At 39.3% G+C, this 23,431-nt stretch overlaps 1 protein-coding gene across 1 annotated transcript in view; it reads left to right on the forward strand.

The window, feature by feature from the left end:
* The window catches only part of LOC110173181 (FERM and PDZ domain-containing protein 4-like), a 184,931-nt gene that overhangs the window by 117,343 nt on the left and 44,157 nt on the right, over positions 1-23,431 (forward strand). The window contains exons 4-7 of the mRNA XM_055166974.1: positions 6,785-6,936; positions 12,582-12,684; positions 14,834-14,879; positions 17,417-17,521. Of these exons, the coding sequence (XP_055022949.1) occupies positions 6,785-6,936; positions 12,582-12,684; positions 14,834-14,879; positions 17,417-17,521 (406 nt within the window). The remainder of the gene's footprint in view (positions 1-6,784; positions 6,937-12,581; positions 12,685-14,833; positions 14,880-17,416; positions 17,522-23,431) is intronic.

Here is a 23,431-nt window from a genome sequence, read left to right on the forward strand (position 1 = left end):
TTTTCACAATGAAGATTTCTGTAGTAGCTGCAGTAGCACGACTTAAAGAGCCCATGTTATGCTGTTTTTTGAGCTATTTATAATTTTGTTTCCTAGGGATGTATAAATATCCAAATATCTCGGATATTATAATATAATAATATATAATCAGATATTTATTGTGATATTTTGGAGAGGTTGATCGAATTGTTAGACTTTTTTGCTTTTAAAATACCTTGAAAAGATTTTGGTGTGAATTATTTCCATCATAATCCCAAGAATTCAAGTAAAAAACATATTTCTTCATGTTGTCTGTGCTGAAATGAATCATGGGATATGTAGTTCCCGATGTTTGTAAGCTGTTGCTACTATAAAAATCATGCATTTAAGCAAAGGAACGACATATTGTGACATCCCACGATATTATTTTGTGAAACTTTTGTCGATACGATATCACGATATTTCGGTTATTGTTACATCTCTATTGTTTCCTCATCGCAAACAGACCCGGAGTTGTGTTTTGTTCCATTCACACATGTTTAACTCACAAATCCTGCGCATTTAGGTTGAGTTCGGAAAACAAGTAACGTTCCCATCCACCTTGTGATGTCATGTCACCTACGGTGTTGAGCTTTGGGACAATACATATAAGACTAATACAAAGCCAGTCTTTACCCTGCAAAAAAAGGCAATAAGAGCAATCACATTATCAGCTTATAACGAACCAACCAATGCATTATTTATAAACCTTCAAACGCTCAAATTTTATGATTTAGTCGACCTTTATACTCTGAAAATCATGTTCAAAGTAAACAACAATCTCCTGTCAAAATCGTTACAGAACATGTTCAAAATCCAAAAGAGCCAATATGAGCTCAGAGGCACGACCATGTTTATTAAAAAGAAAATCAGAACAAACATTATGAAATTTTGCATATCTGTTAAAGGGGTGGAGCTGTGGAACAAATGTACAGAAAACCTAAAATCGTGCACCACTTTCTTTCACTTCATAAAGAAGTTTAAATGTTTAACTCTGGACAGATACATGAAATATGATACTTATTAGTTTGTGCTGTAGAACTTTGTTGTTCTGTTACTGATTAGTTTGTTTCCTCCTGCTGTATTTTTGAAGATGAACTGGTGTCAAGATGAAGCTCTGACAAAGGAATAAAGGGTAGGCATGATAAGCTTACAGCTTCAGCCTGCACCTTTTCGGTCTGTATATGTTAAATATGACTGTTTATGAATTAATGTCAAAATATACCTGTGACCGAAATAAATAAATAAATAAAATAAATAAATGTGGTAATACAGGAAGTGCTCCGCTGTGTTTTTAAACTCCTTACACCTTCACTAGAATCATTTTAATAATTTCAGCCCTGGCCCAGTTTTGTTTTGTAAAAGTTAAACATGAGTTTTCGTTTTTAGCCATACAATTTGGATAAGAATTATTAGAAAAACTTCAAAATCTGACAATTTGACTCCCCATGTGTAATCTTTGTTACTGACAGCTATAGTATCTGAAGTTTAGTATAGTTTTGATTTGTTTTGAACACTTAACACTAGTGAAAAAGAACACCATGGCCTGCTAGACGGAGGAGACGCTATCTGGAAAAAAACAGTATGATCGGTGATGTAACTCCCTTGATTCTGTTTCCACGCAGGAAAACAATAAAATAATATTCCCTTCCGATTCTGTGAACGGACCATACACAACAAAACAAGTTCGTGCCGTGGCGGAAAGACAGACAGCGTGTTATCTACCACTTTCACTGAACCAGTCTGCACCGAAGTGTGGAGCCTAGTGGACAGTTCCTTCTCACGCACGAAGTCTGGTGACGTCACATTCCCATTTCCTATTGCTGAACGAAAGGTAAAACGTAGCTGTGCTGCTTCATGACATCACAAGGTGGAACAGAGCATTTTGAGCTTTGGAGATGTAGACAGACTAATAATAAAGGATTACTTAAACATATGTAAACGAAACAAAACACAACTCCAGGTCTGATTTGATGAGGTAACAACTCGGGCCGATACGATACTTACCTTGATACAGTGAGCTTACACTTCGATACGATTCAATACGATATATTTCAATTGATTCGATGCGACTCAATAAAAAATAAAGGTTAAATCATGGCTGTGATACTAAAAGTCTTTGTTAAACCACGTCCATTTTAATCATCAAAACAGTAAAAATGTGAACTGTGTTGCATTAGAGTTTCCTTCCACTAAACAAACAACAAAACTGTAGCACAGTACAAAATAATTTAGTAAAAAAAATACTCTTGGTGATATATCAATACAGCAGCCCACGATATCGATACTGTATCATCACATTAAACGATACGATATATTGATATTTCAGTATTTTAGCACACCCCTAGTAACAACATTATAACATGACTTAAAGCTTAAAGAGTCAGTTTTGTGTAATAAAGGACCTTCAAGTACCTTAAAGTTAAACTACACATTATTTCGGCTTTTCAAACGGCTTTCAGATGCCTTGATATTCCACGTTGTGTAACTAATTTCACATTAAATGCGGTGACACAAAGCGCCGCATTGAAAAGTCCGTAGTCTAAGCACAGAATGTACCAGGGGAGCTGTTTATAGAAGTACAGAGACAATATTAATTCGTGCATCTCCCATAGCGTCGCAGGCTCTGATCCACGCCACGCTGCTCAAAAAGTTAAAGGTTACATTTAATTTGCTCTGAGCTTTTAATACTCTCGTTAACCTCAAATTACCCCACAAGGCAAAGCATAAATTCAGTCAAGATTATTATGGGCTAATTAATGGAGATACATTCAAGTGTCTCAACAAAATAACTCAGCGTATAGCTACAGTCTTGTTATTTTAATTTTGTGGTCTACAATTATACTGATGCAATAGAGTTTTGTAATATTCAAAACAACACTGTGAACTGTTAAAGGTTCTATATTCACAAAGTTGACTCTTGTGAGATTTAAGTCGTGTTATAAAGTTATTACCGATCTGGAGTTGTGTTTTGTTTCATTTGCATGTGTAACTCTTTATTACCGTATTTTTCGGACTATAAGTCACTCCAGAGTACAAGCAAGGCAAGTTTATTTATATAGCACAATTCGTACACAAAGTAATTCAAAGTGCTTTGCAGAATAAGAAATACATTAAAATCACTACACAAACAAATCAAAACATAAAAATCATCATAAAATTAAAAAGAGAGAGAAACATTAATTACATAAATTAGAGAGAAGAAGAGTGCAGATTGAAAACCTTGAAGCCTTGTTTTGAGCCTGGATTTAAACAGCGTCAAAGTAGAGGCCTGTCTCACATCTTCAGGACGACTGTTCAAAGTTTTAGCTGCGTGAATCTGAAACGCTGACTCCCCGTGTTTAGTCCTGACTCTGGGCACCAGCAGGAGGCCGGTCCTTGAAGTATAAGTACAAGTCGCAGCCGCCAAAAAATGTGTAATGAAGAAAAAACATAAATAAGTCGAACTTTTTGGGGGAATTTTTTTTTATATAAAATCAGAGACCAGGAACTGACATTTCATCCTGAAAGGCAAGTTATAGTAATAACAACAGAACAGAGAACAACAGACTGTCACATATGAACAGTTCTTCAGATAAATATAACATAAACAACAGAACAGAACAAGTTTAACAAACTCTCCATCTCACTCCAAATCACTAAATCCATTCAATTCTTCATCCTCGGTGTCACTTCTGAGTAACACCGTGACCTCCGGAGGTAAACACAGCGACGCTTCCTCTTCTGTGTAGCTGTCATCAGACTCAGCATCAGTTCCAGTTAGAATTATTTCAGTCTTTCTGAATCCCGACAGGATGGTTTCGATGTCACTGAAGTCCAGACTTTGTCCATCCATCCAGTGACTTCAGGAAAGTTTGCCTGGTGCATCCTCCTGGTGTCACAAGTTTCTCGCTCACTCCAAACTTTCTTTCTGCTGCTCGATTAACGTTTTCAGACAGACGCTCTTTCTGCAGGAGACACGTGCAGTAGAGGGAAGTGACAGTGGTGCAGGAGGAACAGATACTGACACACAAGACTAGAGCCTGTCGCGGCTTCAGTGTGAAAATTTGAATATATAAGTCACACCGGAGTATAAGTCGCAGGAAACACCCAAATCATGAAAAAAGTGCCACTTATAGTCCGAAAAATACGGTATTATTCTGTCTGTATCTCTAAAACTCAGAATGTCTTGTGGCCTTCAGGATTTTGACTCCAAACAATGCGCTAAATATTTTTCAGTCTTCATTCAAGAATCAGAATCGGAGCCAAACGTGTGATTAATGGAGCGATAATGTGCTCACAGTGACTCCAGTCAAACTCCATCTCATTCAGTTCAACGGTGATTCATCTGGAGCTTCAGAACGGACACAGCCGATGCATCACCCATTCTGTCCAAAAGCTTTTAATTATCCTCCATGGTTTTATTTATTTACGTCTGTGTAAACTTTGATCTTTTCTTCCCGACTGTATTGTAATTTATATGGTTTTACATTTAATCATTTTTTTAAATTTATTTGCATTATTTTTAATTTGAAGCACCTTGTGAGCCCCATGAAAGGGTTTATAAATATAAAAGCTCTATAAATAAAAATTAGTTGCAGTAGTATTGGTGGTGGTAGTAGTAGTAGTAGTAGTAGTAGTAGTAGTAATAGTGGTAGTAGTAGTAGTAGTAGTGGCTGTATTATTAACTGTAACTAGTAACCAGTAACTATACACGTGGTCAAATAGTAGTAGTAGTAGTAGTTAGATTTCTGGCATTGTACATTTCTCACATGTATCCTGTCTGTTGTGGTCACAGCCAGGTAGTGATGATAGTTTTATAAGCAGCAGTAATACTTGCAGTAGTGGTAGAAGTAGTAGTAGCAGCAGCAGCAGCAGTAGTAATAATAGTAGTACTAGTACTAGTTCCCTGGAGGAAGTTTATTTGGATAGCCTTCCTGTAGTAGTCCTAGTGTCACTCACATAGCTCTGCAGTAGTAGTAGCAGTAGTAGTAGCAGCAGCAGTAGTAGTAGTAGTAGTAGTAGTAGTAGTAGTAGTAGTAGTAGTAGTAGTAGTAGTAGTAGTAGTAGTAGTAGTAGCAGCAGTAGTAGCAGCAGCACTTCTATAAGCAGTAGTTGTAGTAGTCATAGTCATAGTATCATTACTTACATGTCTCTCTGCTCTGTCACAATCAGGTGTCTCAGAGCAATTCCCTGATAGTATAAAGTACAGTAATAGTAGTAGTAGTAGTAGTAGTAGCAGTAGTAGTAGTAGTAGTAGTAGTAGTAGTAGTAGTAGTAGTAGTAGTAGTAGTAGTATCCTTAGTACTAGTTTCACTCACACATATCTCTGTTCTCAAAGCAGTTCCCTGATAGTATAAAGTACAGTAATAGTAGTAGTAGTAGTAGTAGTAGTAGTATCATTAGTACTAGTTTCACTCACACATATCTCTGTTCTCAAAGCAGTTCCCTGATAGTATAAAGTACAGTAGTAGGGGTAGTAGTAATAGTAGTAGTAGTAGTATTATGTAGTATCAGTAATACTAGTTTCACTCACATATATCTCTGTTCTCTCACAGTCAGGTGTCTCAAAGCAGTTCCCTGATAGCATAAAGTACAATAGTAGTAGTAGTAATAGTAGTAGTAATAGTAATAGAAGCAGTAGTAGTAGTAGTAGTGATCGTATCAGTAGTACTAGTATCACTCACATATATTTCTGTTCTCTCACAGTTAGGTGTCACAGAGCAGTTCCCTGGCAGTATAAAGTATAGTAGTAGTAGTAGTAGTAGTATTAGTAGTAGTATTAGTAGTAGTATTTTCACTGACATATATCTCTTTTGTCTCTCACAGTCAGGTGTCAGTTCCCTGGCAGTATAGTAGTAGTAGTAGTAGTAGTAGTAGTAGTAGTAGTAGTAGTAGTAGTAGTAGTAGTAGTAGTAGTAGTAGTAGTAGTAGTAGTAGTAATAGTAGTATTAGTAGTAGTGGTAGTAGTATTAGTAGTAGTGGTAGTAGTAGTAGTAGCAGTAGTAGTAGTAGTAGTAGTAGTAGTAGTAGTAGTAGTAGTAGTAGTAGTAGTAGTAGTAGTAGTAGTAGTAGTAGTAGTAGTAGTAGTAGTAGTAGTAGTATTTTCACTGTACATATATCTTTATAGTCTTTTGTCTGTCAGGTCAGTCAGGTGTCACAGAGCAGTTCCCTGGTAGTATAAGTATAGTAGTAGTAGTAGTAGTAGTAGTAGTAGTAGTAGTAGTAGTAGTAGTAGTAGTAGTAGTAGTAGTAGTAGTAGTAGTAGTAGTAGTAGTATTTTCACTGACATATATCTCTTTTGTCTCTCACAGTCAGGTGTCACAGAGCAGTTCCCTGTCAGTATAGTAGTAGTAGTAGTAGTAGTAGTAGTAGTAGTAGTAGTAGTAGTAGTAGTAGTAGTAGTAGTAGTAGTAGTAGTAGTATTTTCACTGACATATATCTCTTTTGTCTCTCACAGTCAGGTGTCACAGAGCAGTTCCCTGGCAGTATAGTAGTAGTAGTAGTAGTAGTAGTAGTAGTAGTAGTAGTAGTAGTAGTAGTAGTAGTAGTAGTATTTTCACTGACATATATCTCTTTTGTCTCTCACAGTCAGGTGTCACAGAGCAGTTCCCTGGTAGTATAAAGTAGTAGTAGTAGTAGTAGTAGTAGTAGTAGTAGTAGTAGTAGTAGTAGTAGTAGTAGTAGTAGTAGTAGTAGTAGTAGTAGTAGTAGTAGTAGTAGTAGTAGTAGTAGTAGTAGTATTTTCACTGACATATATCTCTTTTGTCTCTCACTTGTGTCACAGTCAGGTGTCACAGAGCAGTTCCCTGGAGGAGGTTCACCTGGACGCCCTCCCTCCGGCTCCTCGTCTGGTGGAGATGAGGAGGGACCCGGTGCTCGGCTTTGGGTTTGTGGCCGGCAGCGAGAAGCCTGTGGTCGTACGCTCCGTCACCCCCGGTAACGAGACAATGTCGCTCATTAAAGGTGCACTGTGTAACATTTCTAGCTTAGGGTCCACCAACAGCTCGTCTCGAAGGTACCAGGTTTACAAAGTTCCAAACTGGAACACACCCGGGCTGGAATGGTTGGTATAAATAAAAATGTCCATTCTCCACTCAATTATGCATCAGTAGTTCATCTGTGGGACTTTTCGAGCACAGTTTTCTGTTTTTTAGCTAATCAAATTACAATATATTGCCCCTTTTACTGTTTACTTGTATTAAATTGGTCAAAACAGGGACACTTGGGACCTTTCTTGTACAAATCAGTTTGTTTTTTTTGATAAATCTGCTGGGACAGGGGACACAGGGCTCAAAACTGGGACTGTCCTTGGTAAATAAGGACGTCTGGTCATCCCGCTCGAAGGACATTAATATTTTGCAGCTGATGTCTGAAGATCTGTTAAATTAGACTTGATTTGAGCTTTATTTTTACACTTTTTTTGAGAAAGAGTTGACTTAGTTGAGATGAGCTGATCTGTGTGCTTACAAAAAGTCTCTCTCGAATAGTCACTCTCACGTTTTTGTTGAAAAATAAAACAAATATTAATTCCATTTTCTTAAAGCAAAAGAAAGCTGTCACTAATTGTCACTAATGTAGATTACTGTGCCCCAATAAATGCTCTCTTTATTAAATTAAATATATTAAAATTACATGATCTCAATACTGCAATTGTCATGTTTAAGGCACAAAACAGTCAACTGCCTCAGTTTATCCAAGAGATGTTCAAACCCAGAGAGAGTGAGGACAATCTGAGAATCTGAGCCTGAAAAGTCGACGCGTCAGAGGAGTTAATCTGTGGAATAGTCTGGATGAAACTTTAAAAGGCTCTAAAACAATTTACACATAAAAAAAAATATATGTATAAGACCAGAATTATAGAGGAAATATTGAGAAATAAAATAAATTACATTTTACCTCACGTAACTGTAACCCTCAATTATATTTATATATTTAAGTGTATTTATAAACCAATAGATATAAATATTAACATGTACATGGTCAGGCTGTGTGTGTGTGTGTGTGTGAACATCGACCTATATTGGATTGTGTTCTGTGTTGTGTATGTGCATATACCAAAATACTTAAGTACGTATTCTTTCCTGCACTCATAAAAAAAAAAATTGTGTTGTTTTCTGTAAATACTTCTGCCGTCTTGTATCCTGTTCTATATGTTAATAGGGTTAGGCCAAAAAAGTGTTAAAACTTCAGCCTAAACCCCTTCGGTCTCATTTTTTGTGTTATATTTGTGTTAAATCATTGTAATATGATGTATGATCATGTTACCTGACCAAAAAAATAAGCAATAAACTATAAAACTAAACTAAACAATCGAAACTTGGGACCTTCCAGATGTAAAAATCACATATCCATGGAGAAAAACATTTGGTGGATTCCCGTTACAGAAAAACTACACAGTGCACCTTTAAAAAAAACATCATAACTCCATATTTAATTTGTTTCATTCATATTTTGGTATTATTAGTAGTTTCCAGAGCTTAATTACTGTCCTCAATTATAGATTTTTTTTAAAATATTTGAGATTTTGTAATATAAGATAATTTTCTTCTTGTATAAAAACAACAAAGTGTCACATGTTCGCATCATAGACCATGTTCTTTATGTTTCTTTCCTGCTTTCTGTGTAATCTTTTGTATTCATTTTTCACCTTTTCTTATCTTGCAAAACTGAATTGTATATCAAAATCTTATCAGGTACTTACAGTTACAACATTATAAATATGTCAGCCAAACATTGCTTAATTTGCTTCTTGCCTTCATCTGATCGGCCGAATTGTCCTCTCAGCAAAACCTCTGCTGACGGTGGCTCTCCGCGCCCTATATAACTTCAATCTGAACTTATACGAGGGAAATCATTAAATGTAAAGTAGATTAAAGGTCCTATATTACGCAAAAATGACTCTTGTGAGATTTTTGTCATCTTATAATTAGGGGTGTCAAATTATCGCGTTAATTGCGATTAATTAATTACAGTCATATTTAGCGCGTTATGTTTTTTAATCGCGTTAATCTAATTTTTAATCTCTAACTTTACTGTTTCTGTATGCGAGTTGCTTTATTATAAAACCTGTTTTTATGTGTTGTTGGGACAACAGCACACACACACACACACACACACACACACAAAAAACCACATTTATACATTTTTTTATTTCGGTAATTCCACTCATTGTCGGAAACCCACACAAAACGCGCGCAGTAAGAGCGACGTAAACGTCACATTGGCGGCGTCAGTCGCACAATGGACGAGGTCGAACAGCCAGTAGAACAGAGGCAGCAGTGCACAGGTAAAAACGCATTCGTGTTTTGGAAATTATTCTCCCGACGTGAAATATAAAAGAAAATAACAAATATAAAATCGCCTACAACTTAAATGTCACTGCAAACAACCTGCATAGGCTCATGATGTCTGAACTACTGTCCTATAGTGACCTGCCACATGAGAGGACACGCACACAAACACACACAAACACAAACACAAATACAAACAAACACACACCTTCATCATCGTCATTAACCTGAGGACGCGCGGACCACGTTTCCTTCCGTAGACACTGCGCGGACACCGACGTGCTCCCGTGAGCCGCGTGTGGATCGTGTTTTCTCGCGTACGCGGCGTAAACCACGCTTCCTCCTGTGCACCTCTAAACCAGAACTAACACCAAGACTAAAACCAGGACTAATCCAGTCCAGGACTAAACCAGGACTAAAAGTTCTAAAAGATTTCCTCGTCTTTGCTACTTTACAGCAAACAGTTTCTTATTCATGGAGACTTAGGCTCAACAACCAATTTGAAGAGATTTGTTGAACAATAAATGACTTTATAAAGTCACTTTTTTTAATCTATATCAGTCTTTTGATCTGCCACAATAATGTAATAATGAATTTAAATGAAAATACCTCAAATTGAAGGCTTTTCTCAGCAATTTTTAGGTGATATTAAAATGAGATTAATTAGATTAATTAATTACAGATCATAATTAATTAGTCTCTCAATTTTTTTAATCGCATGACAGCACTAATTATAATACTGTTACCTCCTCAAAAACAGACGTGGAGTTGTGTTTTGTTTCATTCGCACATGTTTGAGTAACACGGTCTACATTTCCAAAGCTCAAAATGCTCTGTTCCACCTCGTGATGTCATTCAGTGGTAGATTTAAGGTTAAAGGTGCACTGTTTATCCGTCACCTGTTTGTCTTCGTGGAGCTGTTACTGCTTTGTCTTTAATATCCCACAGTATGGCTTTAAACATATCTATTTAGAGACAAGCTCGCAATTTCTCCAGGCAAAGTTTGATTGATTTATGTTTTTATTTTGGGCAAGTGAGAGATTTATTTATTTATTTTTTACAATGGCACATATAACTTTAATGAAATCATAGCAGAAATAACAAAACAAACAAAACAAAAAATAAAAATTGGCTCAAAAAGGAGTGGGAAGAAGAAGAAAATTTATTTACTAACACAATGATCTTTCTTTCGAATTTTTCAGACGTTTTACATTAAACTATATGAACTATTTTCAAGTGCGGACAAAGAGTCACTGTTATAAGTTACAGGTCAGATCTGTGGAGAGGAATGCTTGTTTTTTTGTTGTGTTTTTGAGCAGTGTAACACCTGTAGTTGAAATTATTATTATTATTATTATTAAAAGCAACATACATGAGTTTAATGCCATACTGTGAAACCTTTCAGTCAAAGCAATAATATCTCCATGGAAACAAGCTCGTGGCAGACCCCCTACCACAAAAGTTACACAGTGCAACTTTTAACAACAATTTTACCTTTAATTGAATTTCCATACTCTAAAGCAGACATGTCAAACTCAGGCTCGGGGGCCAAATTTGGTCCGTGATATAATTATATTTGGCCCGTGAGATCATATCAAATTTGTATTAGAGCTGCCCACTGGCTACAGATCGACTATAGAGACATTATTTATTTAAAATTTTCTTATTATTTTATATTTTGCTTGTTCTGGATTCAATGTTTAAGCAAAACTATTATTAAACATTTATTTTAATAAGAAAAGGTTTAACATTACATATCTCGAAAGAAGAGAAAACATGACATTTTTCAATAAATATTTAGTTTGGCCCACGACTTAGTCCTAGTTTTTAATTTTGGCCTCTGTGAATTTGAGTTTGATACTACTGCTCTAAAATAATCTTAACTTGTTGCTTTTGGTTTTGAGTATTTTTCTTTTCCCCTTCATTCGGATGAAATTGTCAATAAAAAGTCTCTAATATCTGCTGGTGCATGAGGAGTGAAGCAGTGTAAATGAGGCAAAAACGATAGCTGTATCTTCAAAATTAGGCAATTCCAGGACTGAAAAGGCCAAAATTATTGTCGTGAAGGTGCATAGAGTTTAAGAACTGCAGGGTTTGTGTGTTAAACATGTGTGAATAAAACAAAAAAACACAACTCCAGGTCTGTTAATCATGAGGAAACAACATTATAATATACAGTAGATTAGCGTAATATTGGCGCTTTAATGTTTAGTCGCCGTGTTTGTTTTGGTTCCTGGCTGGTTTACAAACCGGAGCCCTGTCTTTTTCAGCTGTCTGCACCCTGATCACCCATTTCAATAATCAATCAATGCTGCATGCTAACGAGACAATTGAACTAATGAATATTCTGTAATGAGACAGTAAACCGAGAAAGAACTCTCACACGGGGACAGTTTAGAAACTTGTAATGGCAAATTAAAGTCTTTGTACCTGATTTTTACTGTCTTAGAAAACCTGAAAAACAGAATTAGTCCATTTTAAACAGTTTGCACTGGTCCAAAGTCGTTCCTCACTTATTTTAGGCATTCTAACCACACACTTCCTGACTTCTTTTGACCTCTGCTTATGCAATATACAATGGAGTAAGACATTTTTGCTCAAATATATGGAAAAAAATCATGCACAGGACCTTTAATATACAAATTTTGTGCATAAGATAAATTAAGTGATTGACTTGAATTATTTATAAGTGACTATTATTGTTTTACCAATCAGGCAATGACTTCACATGAGAGCAGTAGACTTAGAGTTAGACAAATTTTAATGATCCACAAGGGAGATTATTCTGACACAGGAGCTCACACATCGCAATATATTATAATAACAAAGAGAAAAAATATAAATGGTAATAATAGATTCTAAATAAGCAGCAAAAAATCAAAAGCAAGTGTCAAAAAAGTCAAAATAAAGTCAAACAAAGTCACTTTATAAACTAATAAGCAATGTTTTGGTTACATATTATTTCCTGATGACATTTTGTTGAAAAAAATTAACAAAATTTATTTACAAAATGATTTACACTCTTCCAAATTTGTTAAGAGTGTCAATATGAGTGGTTGACATTGTACGAAAGGAATGATTTTTTAAGGATATAAGATGACCAACTGAAAATAAACATGTAAAAATAGTTGCCCTATATTTTGAATTCAAAGTGTACATATTGCATAACAAACAAAATAACATAACACAATTATTTATGTTTAGTTACCTGTAGTTGTCTCAGTTTAGCCGATAAAAGCTGAAGTAAAAATAAAAATATCTAAAATATCTATATCATCTGTGCTGTTGTAGGTGGTCCATCTGAAGGGAAACTGTTGCCTGGAGACGAGATTATAATGATCAACGATGAGCCTGTGAGTTCTGCTCCCCGAGAAAGAGTCATCGACCTGGTCAGGTAAAAATACACACCTGGACACTTCTAGACACACCTGGACACACCTGGACAAACCTGGACACACCTGGACACACTTGGACACACCTGGACACACCTGGACAAACCTGGACACTCCTAGACACACCTGGAACACACCTGGACACACCTGGACACACCTGGACACACCTGGACACACCTGGACACACCTGAACACATCTGGACATAACAGGACACAACAGGACACACCTGCAGAAACACCTGGACACACAAGGACACACCTGGACACACCTGGACTCACCTGTACACACCTGGACACAACTGGACACACTTGGACACACCTGGACACACTTGGACACACCTGGACACACCTGGACACACCTGGACACACCTGGACACATTGGACATAACAGGACACACCTGCAGAAACACCTGGACACACAAGGACACACCTGGACACACCTGGACTCACCTGTACACACCTGGACACACTGGACACCTGGACACAGCTGGACACACTTGGACACACCTGGACACACTTGGACACACCTGGAAACACAAGGACACACCTGGACACACCTGGACACATCTGGACATAACAGGACACACCTGCAGAAACACCTGGACACACAAGGACACACCTGGACACACCTGGACTCACCTGTACACACCTGGACACAACTGGACACACCTGGACACATCTGGACACACTTGGACACACCTGGACACACTGGACACACCTGGAAACACAAGGACACACCTGGACACACTAGGACACACCTGGACACACCTGGACACACTGGACACACAGGACAAATCTGGACACACTTGGACACATCTGTAAACACCAGGACACACCTGGACACACCTGGACACACCTGGACAATAGGCCTGTCATGATAATTCAACTTATATATCAACTTACTGTCCTTTTGGAGGATCAATATTTATCTTGGGTACTTTTTTATTAGTGCTATGACAAGATTTGAGCTGAAGAAAGTTGAATAAATAACTTTTTGAAGTATATAATTTGTAAACATTTTCTTCCACAAACAACAAAATCTCTGAAAATCTCTGGTCTTATTCTTATAAAAACTGCTAATCCTGCAGTAGTTTAGATCTGTACAAACATGTTCTGTGATTCTTGTATCAAATATTTCTTCTTCAATTTGATGTAAATGTTTTTGTGTAAAGCAGACAGGAGACTCAGGCTAAGTCCACACAACGCTCCTGGATTTATTTATTTTTTTTTACAGGTTGAAAAATATTGGCGTCCACACACATGTTGGATCAATAAATATTCACGGTGAAAATGAGTGAAAACGATGTAATACATACACCACACCTGTATGTGGTGCTGTTAACAGTGATAATAAAATGTAATAATGCATATCTCATCACTGTTTTTTTTTTACTTTAAGGTAATTTAGCCGATTTTAGCCGTATCCCACAAATACAGTCATTTTGTTTTGCTAAAGTTAAACATAAATTTTCGTTTTTAGCCTTAAAATTTGGATGAGAATTAATAGAATAACTTGGTCTCAAAATCCAGCAGTTGCTTGTCCACATGACAACGCAACGCCGGTGTACTCAGATTTCTCCACTCTTGAACCTCTTTTCAAAAAACCCACCCAAAACGCCAGCTCCGTGTGGACGAAAAGCCCAAAACGCATAAAAACTTCACTGTTTCGACCAAAAAACATTGCCGTGCGGACACCACCTCAGTCTGTTATGTATATTTGAATAAAAGCAAATATTTTACTATAATTTTAAAACATGAAAACTAAAATTTAAACAACTGTGTGCATTTTCTAAAGTCTGAGAAAGTACTTGTTAAATTTCCGTGTTGTATTTACTCAAGAAAAACTCAGCAGCATCGCAATATATGTCCACATTTCATAGCGATGCTTCAAATTCGGCTTAAACATAACTTTGGTTTCTTTTATAACACTGTTTTGTCTATTATTGTCATTGTCTGCCATATGGACCACGTACAAAAAAATCCAAATTACTTTTCACATTTTTTGTCCTTTAATTGGCTTTACAGACTGTTTACCTTTGGAACAAGCGACTCAGACTGGCTGCAACTTTTGGACTAAAATGTGTACTTATAGATTTGTACAAACACATTCTTTACATCGCTTTTTTAAATTTATTTTTTTCTCTGCTTCAGGAGCTGCAAAGAATCCATTTTACTGACTGTTGTCCAACCATATCCTGTAAGTATTGGTGCTTTTATTCCGTTTTAGTCTTGCGTTCATGTTACGTAACTGCAAATGTTATTGATGTGTCCGTATCGATCGTGCTGGGGGTGTTCTACATGTACTAGTATATCTATTGGCAGCATCTTTGTCAGTTACCGTGGTGATAATGCGCAAATGTAAGCAAACACAGACGAAAAAGCTTTTAAATAGTCTCAAAATTCATGAGAAAAATACAAAAAATTGATTGAAACAGCACATTTTCAGAAGCTTGTTTAGTACTTCAATAGTCCATTTAGTATTTTTACATATTTTATACCAAATTTTCTTATTATTTACAATAGTTTAAAGGGTTCTGTTTTAGTTTTGTGTCTTAGTTGTGTCTAGTAAGGTCCTACTCAGTGTTGGGAGTGTTACTTTTAAAATGTATTCCCCTACAGATTACAGATTACATACCCCAAAATGTAGTTTGTAACGTAATCCATTAAATTACTTAAAGTGAGTAATGTAATCTGAATACTTTGGATTACTTGATTTGCTGTAGAGAAGCAAAGACGAAGATATCGTAGCATAAGACGTTTTGTCTGATGAAAGAAAATGAAAAGTCCAGTCTTTACTGAACCGTCCATGTTCACACAGCATGATTTAGTCCTGTTAAATCCAGCTTTAGTCCTGGTTTAGTCCTGGTTTAGTCCTGGTTTAGACTTGATTTTAGACCTGTTTTAGACCTGGTTTAGTCCTGGTTTAGATCTAGTTTAGACCTGGTTTAGACCTGGTTTAGTCCTGGTTTAGATTTAGTTTAGATTTAGTTTAGACCTGGTTTTAGTCCTGGTTTAAATCTAGTTTAGATTTAGTTTAGATCTGGTTTTAGTCCTGGTTTAGATCTAGTTTAGATTTAGTTTAGATTTAGTTTAGACCTGGTTTTAGTCCTGGTTTAGATCTAGTTTAGATTTAGTTCAGATCTGGTTTTAGTCCTGGTTTAGATCTAGTTTAGATTTTGTTTAGATTTAGTTTAGATCTGGTTTTAGTCCTGGTTTAGATCTAGTTTAGATTTAGTTTAGATTTAGTTTAGATCTGGTTTTAGTCCTAGTTTAGATCTGGTTTTAGTCCTGGTTTAGATCTAGTTTAGATTTAGTTTAGATTTAGTTTAGATCTGGTTTTAGTCCTAGTTTAGATCTGGTTTTAGTCCTGGTTTAGATCTAGTTTAGATTTAGTTTAGATTTAGTTTAGATCTGGTTTTAGTCCTGGTTTAGATCTAGTTTAGATTTAGTTTAGATTTAGTTTAGACCTGGTTTTAGTCCTAGTTTAGATCTGGTTTTAGTCCTGGTTTAGATCTAGTTTAGATTTAGTTTAGATTTAGTTTAGATCTGGTTTTAGTCCTGGTTTAGATCTAGTTTAGATTTAGTTTAGATCTGGTTTTAGTCCTGGTTTAGATCTAGTTTAGATTTAGTTTAGATTTAGTTTAGATCTGGTTTTAGTCCTGGTTTAGATCTAGTTTAGATTTAGTTTAGATTTAGTTTAGATCTGGTTTTAGTCCTGGTTTAGATCTAGTTTAGATTTAGTTTAGACCTGGTTTTAGTCCTGGTTTAGATCTAGTTTAGATTTAGTTTAGATTTAGTTTAGACCTGGTTTTAGTCCTGGAAATGTGAAAACAGTAAAATATCGCTGTGTAATCCATTTATTTCAACAAAGTAACTGTAATCCAATTATCACTCACTGAAACAGTAACTGTAATCGAATACAGTTACTCATAATTTGTACTCTGATTACTTAACTCCAGTACATGTAATCCATTACTCCCCAACACTGGTCCTACTCACATTCTAGACCTGGTTTAGTTCTAGTTTTAGACCTGGTTTACATTTTTTCAAAGGTGCGTTGTGTCATTTTTCTGATGAACGTCTCGGCTCCATCGAGATGTTACTACTTTCCCTGGAATATCCCGCAATACGGCATTAGAGACGTTATCTGTCTTGTAGGGATGTGACGATATCCAAGTCTCACGGTACGATATTCTTACGATATTTTGTGAAGGCTAAAAAAAAATGATGTGCTACTTTTTTCCTCTTAAAACGCCTTGACAAGATTTAAAAGTGCACTAAAACGGAGCAAAGGATCATGGGTGATGTAGTTCCCTCTATTGCTGCACCATAACAACGAATTTAACTTGTGATTCGATATATTGTGAGGGTCCACGATATTACTGAGAGACTTTTGACGATAAATCAAATTGCATTTATTCAATTACAGACATTTTTATCGCTCAAAATATCTTACACCTCTCCGTAGATCTGACTAGTCCCATCACCTGCTTGTGTTTGTGAAGATTTTAGGTTTAATGCCATACTGTGGGACATTCCAGGTAAAGAAATAACATCGTCACAGGACACTCCAACAGAAAAGCTACGCAGCGAGCCTTTAACTTTGTCCTAGTTTTGCTGCACTGCCGTAAACTGATTATATACATGCAATATCTATGTTTACAGTGTGTTTTTCTCGTCCTCTTTTTGTCCATCTGTCCATCTTTTTTACTTCTTGTTTCTCTTTTTTGTCAGTCGCCTAAATCTGCGTTTATCAGCGCCGCCAAAAAAGCCATGCTCAAGTCCAACCCCGTCAAAGTGCGCTTCGCCGAGGAGGTCATCATCAACGGACAGGTCCCGGTAAGTCCTCCTTCTCCTCCTCTCTCCTCTTCTTCTTCCACTTCCTCCTCCTCTCCCTCTCTCCTCCTCTCTCTTCCTCCTCCTCTTCCACTTTCTCCTCCTCTCTCCTCCTCCTCCTCTTTCTCCTCCTCTTCTCCTCTTCCTCCTCCTCTCCTTCTCTCCTCTCTTCTCCTTTCTCCTCTTCTTCTTCCACTTCTTCCTCCTCTAAATCCTCCTCTCCTTCTCTCCTCCTCTCTCCTCTTCTTCTTCCACTTCTTCCTCCTCTTCCTCCTCCTCTCCTCCTCTCCTCCTCTCTCCTCCTCTCTCCTCCTCTCTCTCCTCCTCTCCTCCTCCTCCTCCTCTCCTCCTTCCTCCTTCCTCTTCTCCTCTTCTCTCCTCCTCTCCTCCTCTTCTTCTTCCACTCCTCTCCTCTCTTCTCCTCTTCCTCCTCCTCTCTCCTCCTCTCTCCTCTCTTCCTCTCTCTCTCTCTTCTCTCCTCCTCCTCCTCTCCTCCTCTCTCCTCCTCTCTCCTCTCTCTCCTCTCCTCCTCTCCTCCCTCTCCTCCTCTCTCCTCCTCTCTCTCCTCCTCTCTCCTCTCCTCCCTCTCTCCTCTCTCTTCTTCCTCCTCTCCTCCTCCTCCTCTTTCTCCTCCTCCTCTCTCTCCTCCTCTCTCTCTCTCCTCTCCTCCTCCTCCTCCTTCTCTCTCCTCCTCCTCCTCTCTCTCCTCCTCTTCTCTCTCTCTCTCCTCTCTCTCTCTCTCTCCTTCTCCTCCTCCTCCTCCTCTTCCTCCTCTCTCTCTCCTCCTCTCTCCTCCTCTCTCTCCTCTCTCTCTCCTCCTCTCCTCTCTCTCTCTCTCTCCTCTCTCCTCCTCTCCTCCTCTCTTCCTCTCCTCTCTCTCTCCTCTCTCCTCTCTCTCCTCTTCTCCTCCTCTCTCCTCTCTCTCTCTCTCCTCTCCTCCTCTTCTTCCTCCTCTCCTCTCCTCTCCTCTCTCCTCCTCCTCTCCTCTCCTCCTCTCTCTCCTCTCTCCTCTCTCTTCTCTCCTCCTCTCCTCTCCTCTCCTCCTCTCCTCTCTCTCCTCTCTCTCTCTCCTCCTCTCTCCTCCTCTCCTCCTCCTCTCCTCCTCCTCCTCCTCTCTCCTCTCCTCTCCTCCTCCTCCTCTCTCTCCTCCTCCTCCTCTTCTCTCCTCCTCCTCCTCCTCCTCCTCCTCCTCCTCTCTCTCTCCTCTCTCCTCTCTCTCCTCCTCTCTCCTCCTCTCCTCCTCCTCCTCCTCTTCCTCCTCTCTCCTCCTCCTCTCCTCTCTCCTCTTCTCCTCCTCCTCTCTCTCCTCCTCCTCTCTCTCCTCTCTCTCTCTCCTCTCTCCCTCTCCTCCTCTCCTCTCTCCTCCTCTTTCTCCTCTCCTCCTCCTCCTCCTCCTCCTCTCTCCTCCTCCTCTCTCCTCCTCTCTCCTCCTCTCTCCTCTCTCTCTCTCTCCTCCTCCTCCTCTCTCCTCTCTCCTCTTTCTCCTCCTCTCCTCCTCCTCCTCCTCCTCCTCTCTCCTCCTCTCTCCTCCTCCTCCTCCTCCTCCTCTTCTCCTCCTCCTCTCTCCTCCTCCTCCTCTTTCTCCTCTTCTCTCCTCCTCTCTCTCTCTCTCTCCTTCTCTCCTCCTCCTCTCCTCCTCCTCTCTCTCCTTCTCTTCTCCTCTTTTCTCTCCTCTCTCTCTCTCTTTCTCCTCTCCTCCCTCTCTCTCTCCTCTTTCCTCCTCCTCTCTCTCTCCTCTCCTCCTCCTCCTTCCTCTCTCTTCCTCCTCTCTCTCCTCTCTCCTCTCTCCTCCTCCTCTCCTCCTCTCTCTCCTCCTCCTCTCTCCTCCTCTCTCCTCTCTCCTCTTTCTCCTCCTCCTCCTCCTCTCCTCCTCCTCCTCTCCTCTCTCTCCTCCTCCTCCTCCTCCTCCTCCTCTTCCTCCTCCTCCTCCTTCCTCCTCTCCTCCTCCTCCTCCTCCTCTCTCTCCTCCTCTCCTCCTCCTCCCTCTCCTCCTCTCTCCTCCTCTTCTCTCCTCCTCTCCTCCTCCTCCTCTCTTCTCCTCTCCTCTCCTCCTCCTCCTCCTCCTCCTCTCTCTCCTCCTCTCTCCTCCTCTCTTCTCCTCTCTCCTCCTCTCCTCTCCTCTCTCTCCTCTCTCCTCTCCTCCTCCTCCTCTCTCCTCTCTCCTCTCTCCTCCTCCTCCTCCTCCTCCTCCTCCTCCTCCTCTCTCTCCTCCTCTCTCTCTCCTCTCTCTCCTCTTTCTCCTCCTCCTCCTCCTCTCTCCTCTCTTCCTCCTCCTCCTCCTCTTCTCCTCCTCTCTCCTCCTCTCTCCTCTTTCCTCCTCTTTCTCCTCCTCTCCTCTCTCCTCTTCTCCTCCTCCTCCTCTCTCCTCCTCTCTCCTCTCTCCTCTCCTCTTCTCCTCCTCTCCTCCTCCTCCTCCTCCTCTCCTCCTCTCCTCCTCTTCTCTCCTCCTCCTCTCTCCTCTCTCTCCTCCTCCTCCTCCTCTCTCCTCTCTTCTCTCCTCTTTCTCCTCTTTCTCCTCTTCTCTCCTCTCTCTCTCCTCTCTCCTCCTCTCTCCTCCTCCTCCTCCTCCTCCTCTTCTTCATCTTTCTGCACGATGAATATGCTATAGGATTTCACGGTCACTTCCAGATGGCTGTTTTCTGTCACATACCAGCGTGTCCTCTCACATTTTACACTGCACCTGTTTAGACTTAAGACGGTTCGGACAATTTGAATAATTTTCAGACATGTTTTTCCGCTACACTTTGTCATTGATGGAGACGACCATAAAAATAAAAATAAAACCACGACAAAGACAAATAAAACTTATCCTCGTACTTATCCTCGAAATTGTTTTGCCGGTAGAGACTATTTTTGTCTGATATTCAATTGCAAATTAAACACAATAAAACAAACCCTGGGCAATGAGATTTTATTTTTAGATCAGAATTCCTACTAAAATAATTCAAAGTGCTTCACAGAAAAAGAAAGACATTAAAATAAAATGTGTATGCAAGTAGGAGCAGGAATATTTTAGCAATATGAATTATTTATAACCGCTCATACTGAAAGATGGATTTTGTCTCTAGTACCTGGCAACCCTGTACTGATTATTAAGTTGTTGTTTTTTGCAGGCTGTTTTTAAAGCTCAATACAGCAATTATTTCCGTGGGATTATGTAACTTTTCTGCTCGTCTCCATGGAGATATTGTTACTTTGCGTATTTATTCCGCAGTACGGCGTTAAACTTCTATCTTGCGTTTGCGTTCCTGCTCGGAGCGGGGGTCACCTCTTCGCTCGGCGTTTGCTCGTCTCCGCGGAGATTTAAGATAAGTTTAATGCCATTCTGTGGAACATTCACAAGCAGTAACATCTCCGTGGAGACAAGCAGGCAGGCAGCAGATCTCGCCACCGGAAAAAGTCGCACAGTTCGCCTTTAACTTTTGTGTGCTTTTGAGAAACAGACTGTAGTGGACCAAACAGAACAGCAAAGACAAGGTATAAAAATAAGTTTAAATTTAGTAAAGTCAAAAGAAGATATAATTTAACAACGGCTCAAATTAGGCAAATAATTAACAAAACTGGGGTAATTTACCGTATTTTCCGCACTATTAGGCGCCCTGGATTATAAGGCGCACTGTCATAGAATGGTTTATTTTTTAACGTTTTTCACAAATAAACTGGACTTTAAAGGAAACACAACAGTGTGATGGGTGAGTGGTTTTGTTTGTTTGTTCGTTCACGGTGACTCTGGGCTTTGTTCAGTTGTGGCGTGTAGGGAGGTGCTGTCTGGGACCAACGGATTGTCGGCGTGTTCGCAGTGACTCAGTTGTTCAGTCGTGTCTAGAAGTGGCACATTCGCACTCGCTTTTTCGGTTCGTTCCTCCGTTCCGTTCCTCGTCAGTGTGGAGTGATGAGTGTGTCTGTGGGTGTTTGTCGCTGTGCATTTGCTGTCTGCTCCGTGTGTGTTTGCGTGCGCTGCGGGTGGTGCGGCTTTGTAGTTTACTGAAGTCGTGCTGGGACGCCTGAGTGGATACGTGTATAGGACGCTCTGGATTGTGGGGAGCGCGGCCGTTTTTTGATGGGGTTGGAGGCTTAAGAGCGCGTCTAATAGCCCGGAAAATACAGTGAAAATTACAGTTTGATTAATAAATACATTCAGATTGAATTCATTACAAGACTACAATAAGTTAATGTTTAAAAGACTATATAATAGCTTTATTTGTTATTTAAAACCAGAAAAGGATTATTTTCCTTCAGTTGTAGCACCAGATATTTTCACCCATAGATGGCGCTGGTTCTCTGTATTCCAAAGGAGGATGTTGTTCTTTGAAAACCTCAGCTGAAGAAGTTATAAACAGTTATAAACATGTTCACTCGTCAGATAGAACATCGCGAGTTGTTACAGAAATATGAATGATTTGACAATGGCAACATTTTTTCAGTAAAGCCATTTTAAACTGAAGTTATCGCTCTGACATTTTTTTCATTGTAGTTGTAGCCGAATCCACAACACAGAGAACAACAGACTGTTAACGTCACATATGAACAGTTCTTCAGATAAACTATAGCATAAACAACAGAACAGAACAAGTTTAACAAACTCTCCATCTCACTCCAAATCACTAAATCCATTCAATTCTTCATCCTCGGTGTCACTTCTGAACAACTCCACGACCTCCGGAGGTAAACAGAGCACCGCTTCCTCTTCTGTGTAGCTGTCGTCAGACTCAGCATCAGTTCCAGTTAGAATTATTTCGGTCTTTCTGAATCCCGACAGGATGGTTTCAGTGTCACTGAAGTCCAGGCTTTGTCCATCCATCCAGTGACTTCAGGAAAGTTGCATGAAACTGTTGAAGCTGTGTTCTCCATCCCCGCTTTCCACCAGTCCCTCACAAGTCTCTTTCTGCTGCTCGATTACCGTATTCAGCTGAATATTTCACTACTTACAGCAGGACACAGGCTCTTTCTGCAGGAGACATGCGCAGTAGAGTGAAGTGACAGTGGTGCAGGAGGAACAGATACTGACACACAAGACTAGAGCCTCTCATGGCTTCAGTGTGAAAATTTTAATATATAAGTCACACCAGAGTATAAGTCGCAGGAAACACCCAAACTAAGGCTACGTTCACACTGCAGAAGTGACTCAAATCCAATTTTTTGGCCCCTGTGTGACCTGTATCGGATCTTTTAATGACAGTCTGAACGACACAGAAATGAGTTTTTCAAATGTGACCCAGGCCACTTGGATATGTGCTCCTAAAACCGATACATATCCGATCTTTTGACATGCGACTTCAGTCTGAACGGCCAGGTCACATTCAGCTGACCTACACGCTATCAACAAGCCACAAATGTACACAAACATTCTTCTCGTCATACGAAAATATTTAAATGAACTCCGTGTCACTGAAGCAAAACACATCACTATCCCACCACTCTTGGCTACATCTCCACATCCACACGTTCCTTTCAATAGACAACAAGTAAGTTGTTCATGTTCTGGCTCCGGTACGAGAGGAACTTTAAAATCGCCCGGTGCTCCATGCTCGTCGTCGTCGTGTCCTCCAGTGGACCGTTTAAAGTTCACACTGGAGATCACAAACAAGTCGCATTTAATTGGAAATGTGAACGACCTCGCAAAAACATCGGATTTCACACACAAAAAAATCCGAATCTAAAACAAAAAATATACATGTCCTTTTTATTAGTCAAACCGAGACTAAACCAAGATTGACCCAAGTAAGAAAAAATATGAATAAAATGTGCCTCTCTCTGTATTTCACTTGCATAAAACAGCACATTTCTGTAACATCCGTGCATCCCTCACTGCATTCAAAACCCACTAAATATGTGTTGGGAAGGTTACTTTAAAAATGTAATTCCCCGACAGATTACAGATTACATATCCCAAAATGTAGTTTGTAATGTAAT

Source organism: Boleophthalmus pectinirostris, unplaced genomic scaffold (assembly GCF_026225935.1).
Source record: "Boleophthalmus pectinirostris isolate CB_2022bp ecotype Guang Dong unplaced genomic scaffold, ASM2622593v1 HiC_scaffold_11, whole genome shotgun sequence".
In the NCBI taxonomy this organism is placed as follows: Eukaryota; Metazoa; Chordata; class Actinopteri; order Gobiiformes; family Gobiidae; genus Boleophthalmus; species Boleophthalmus pectinirostris.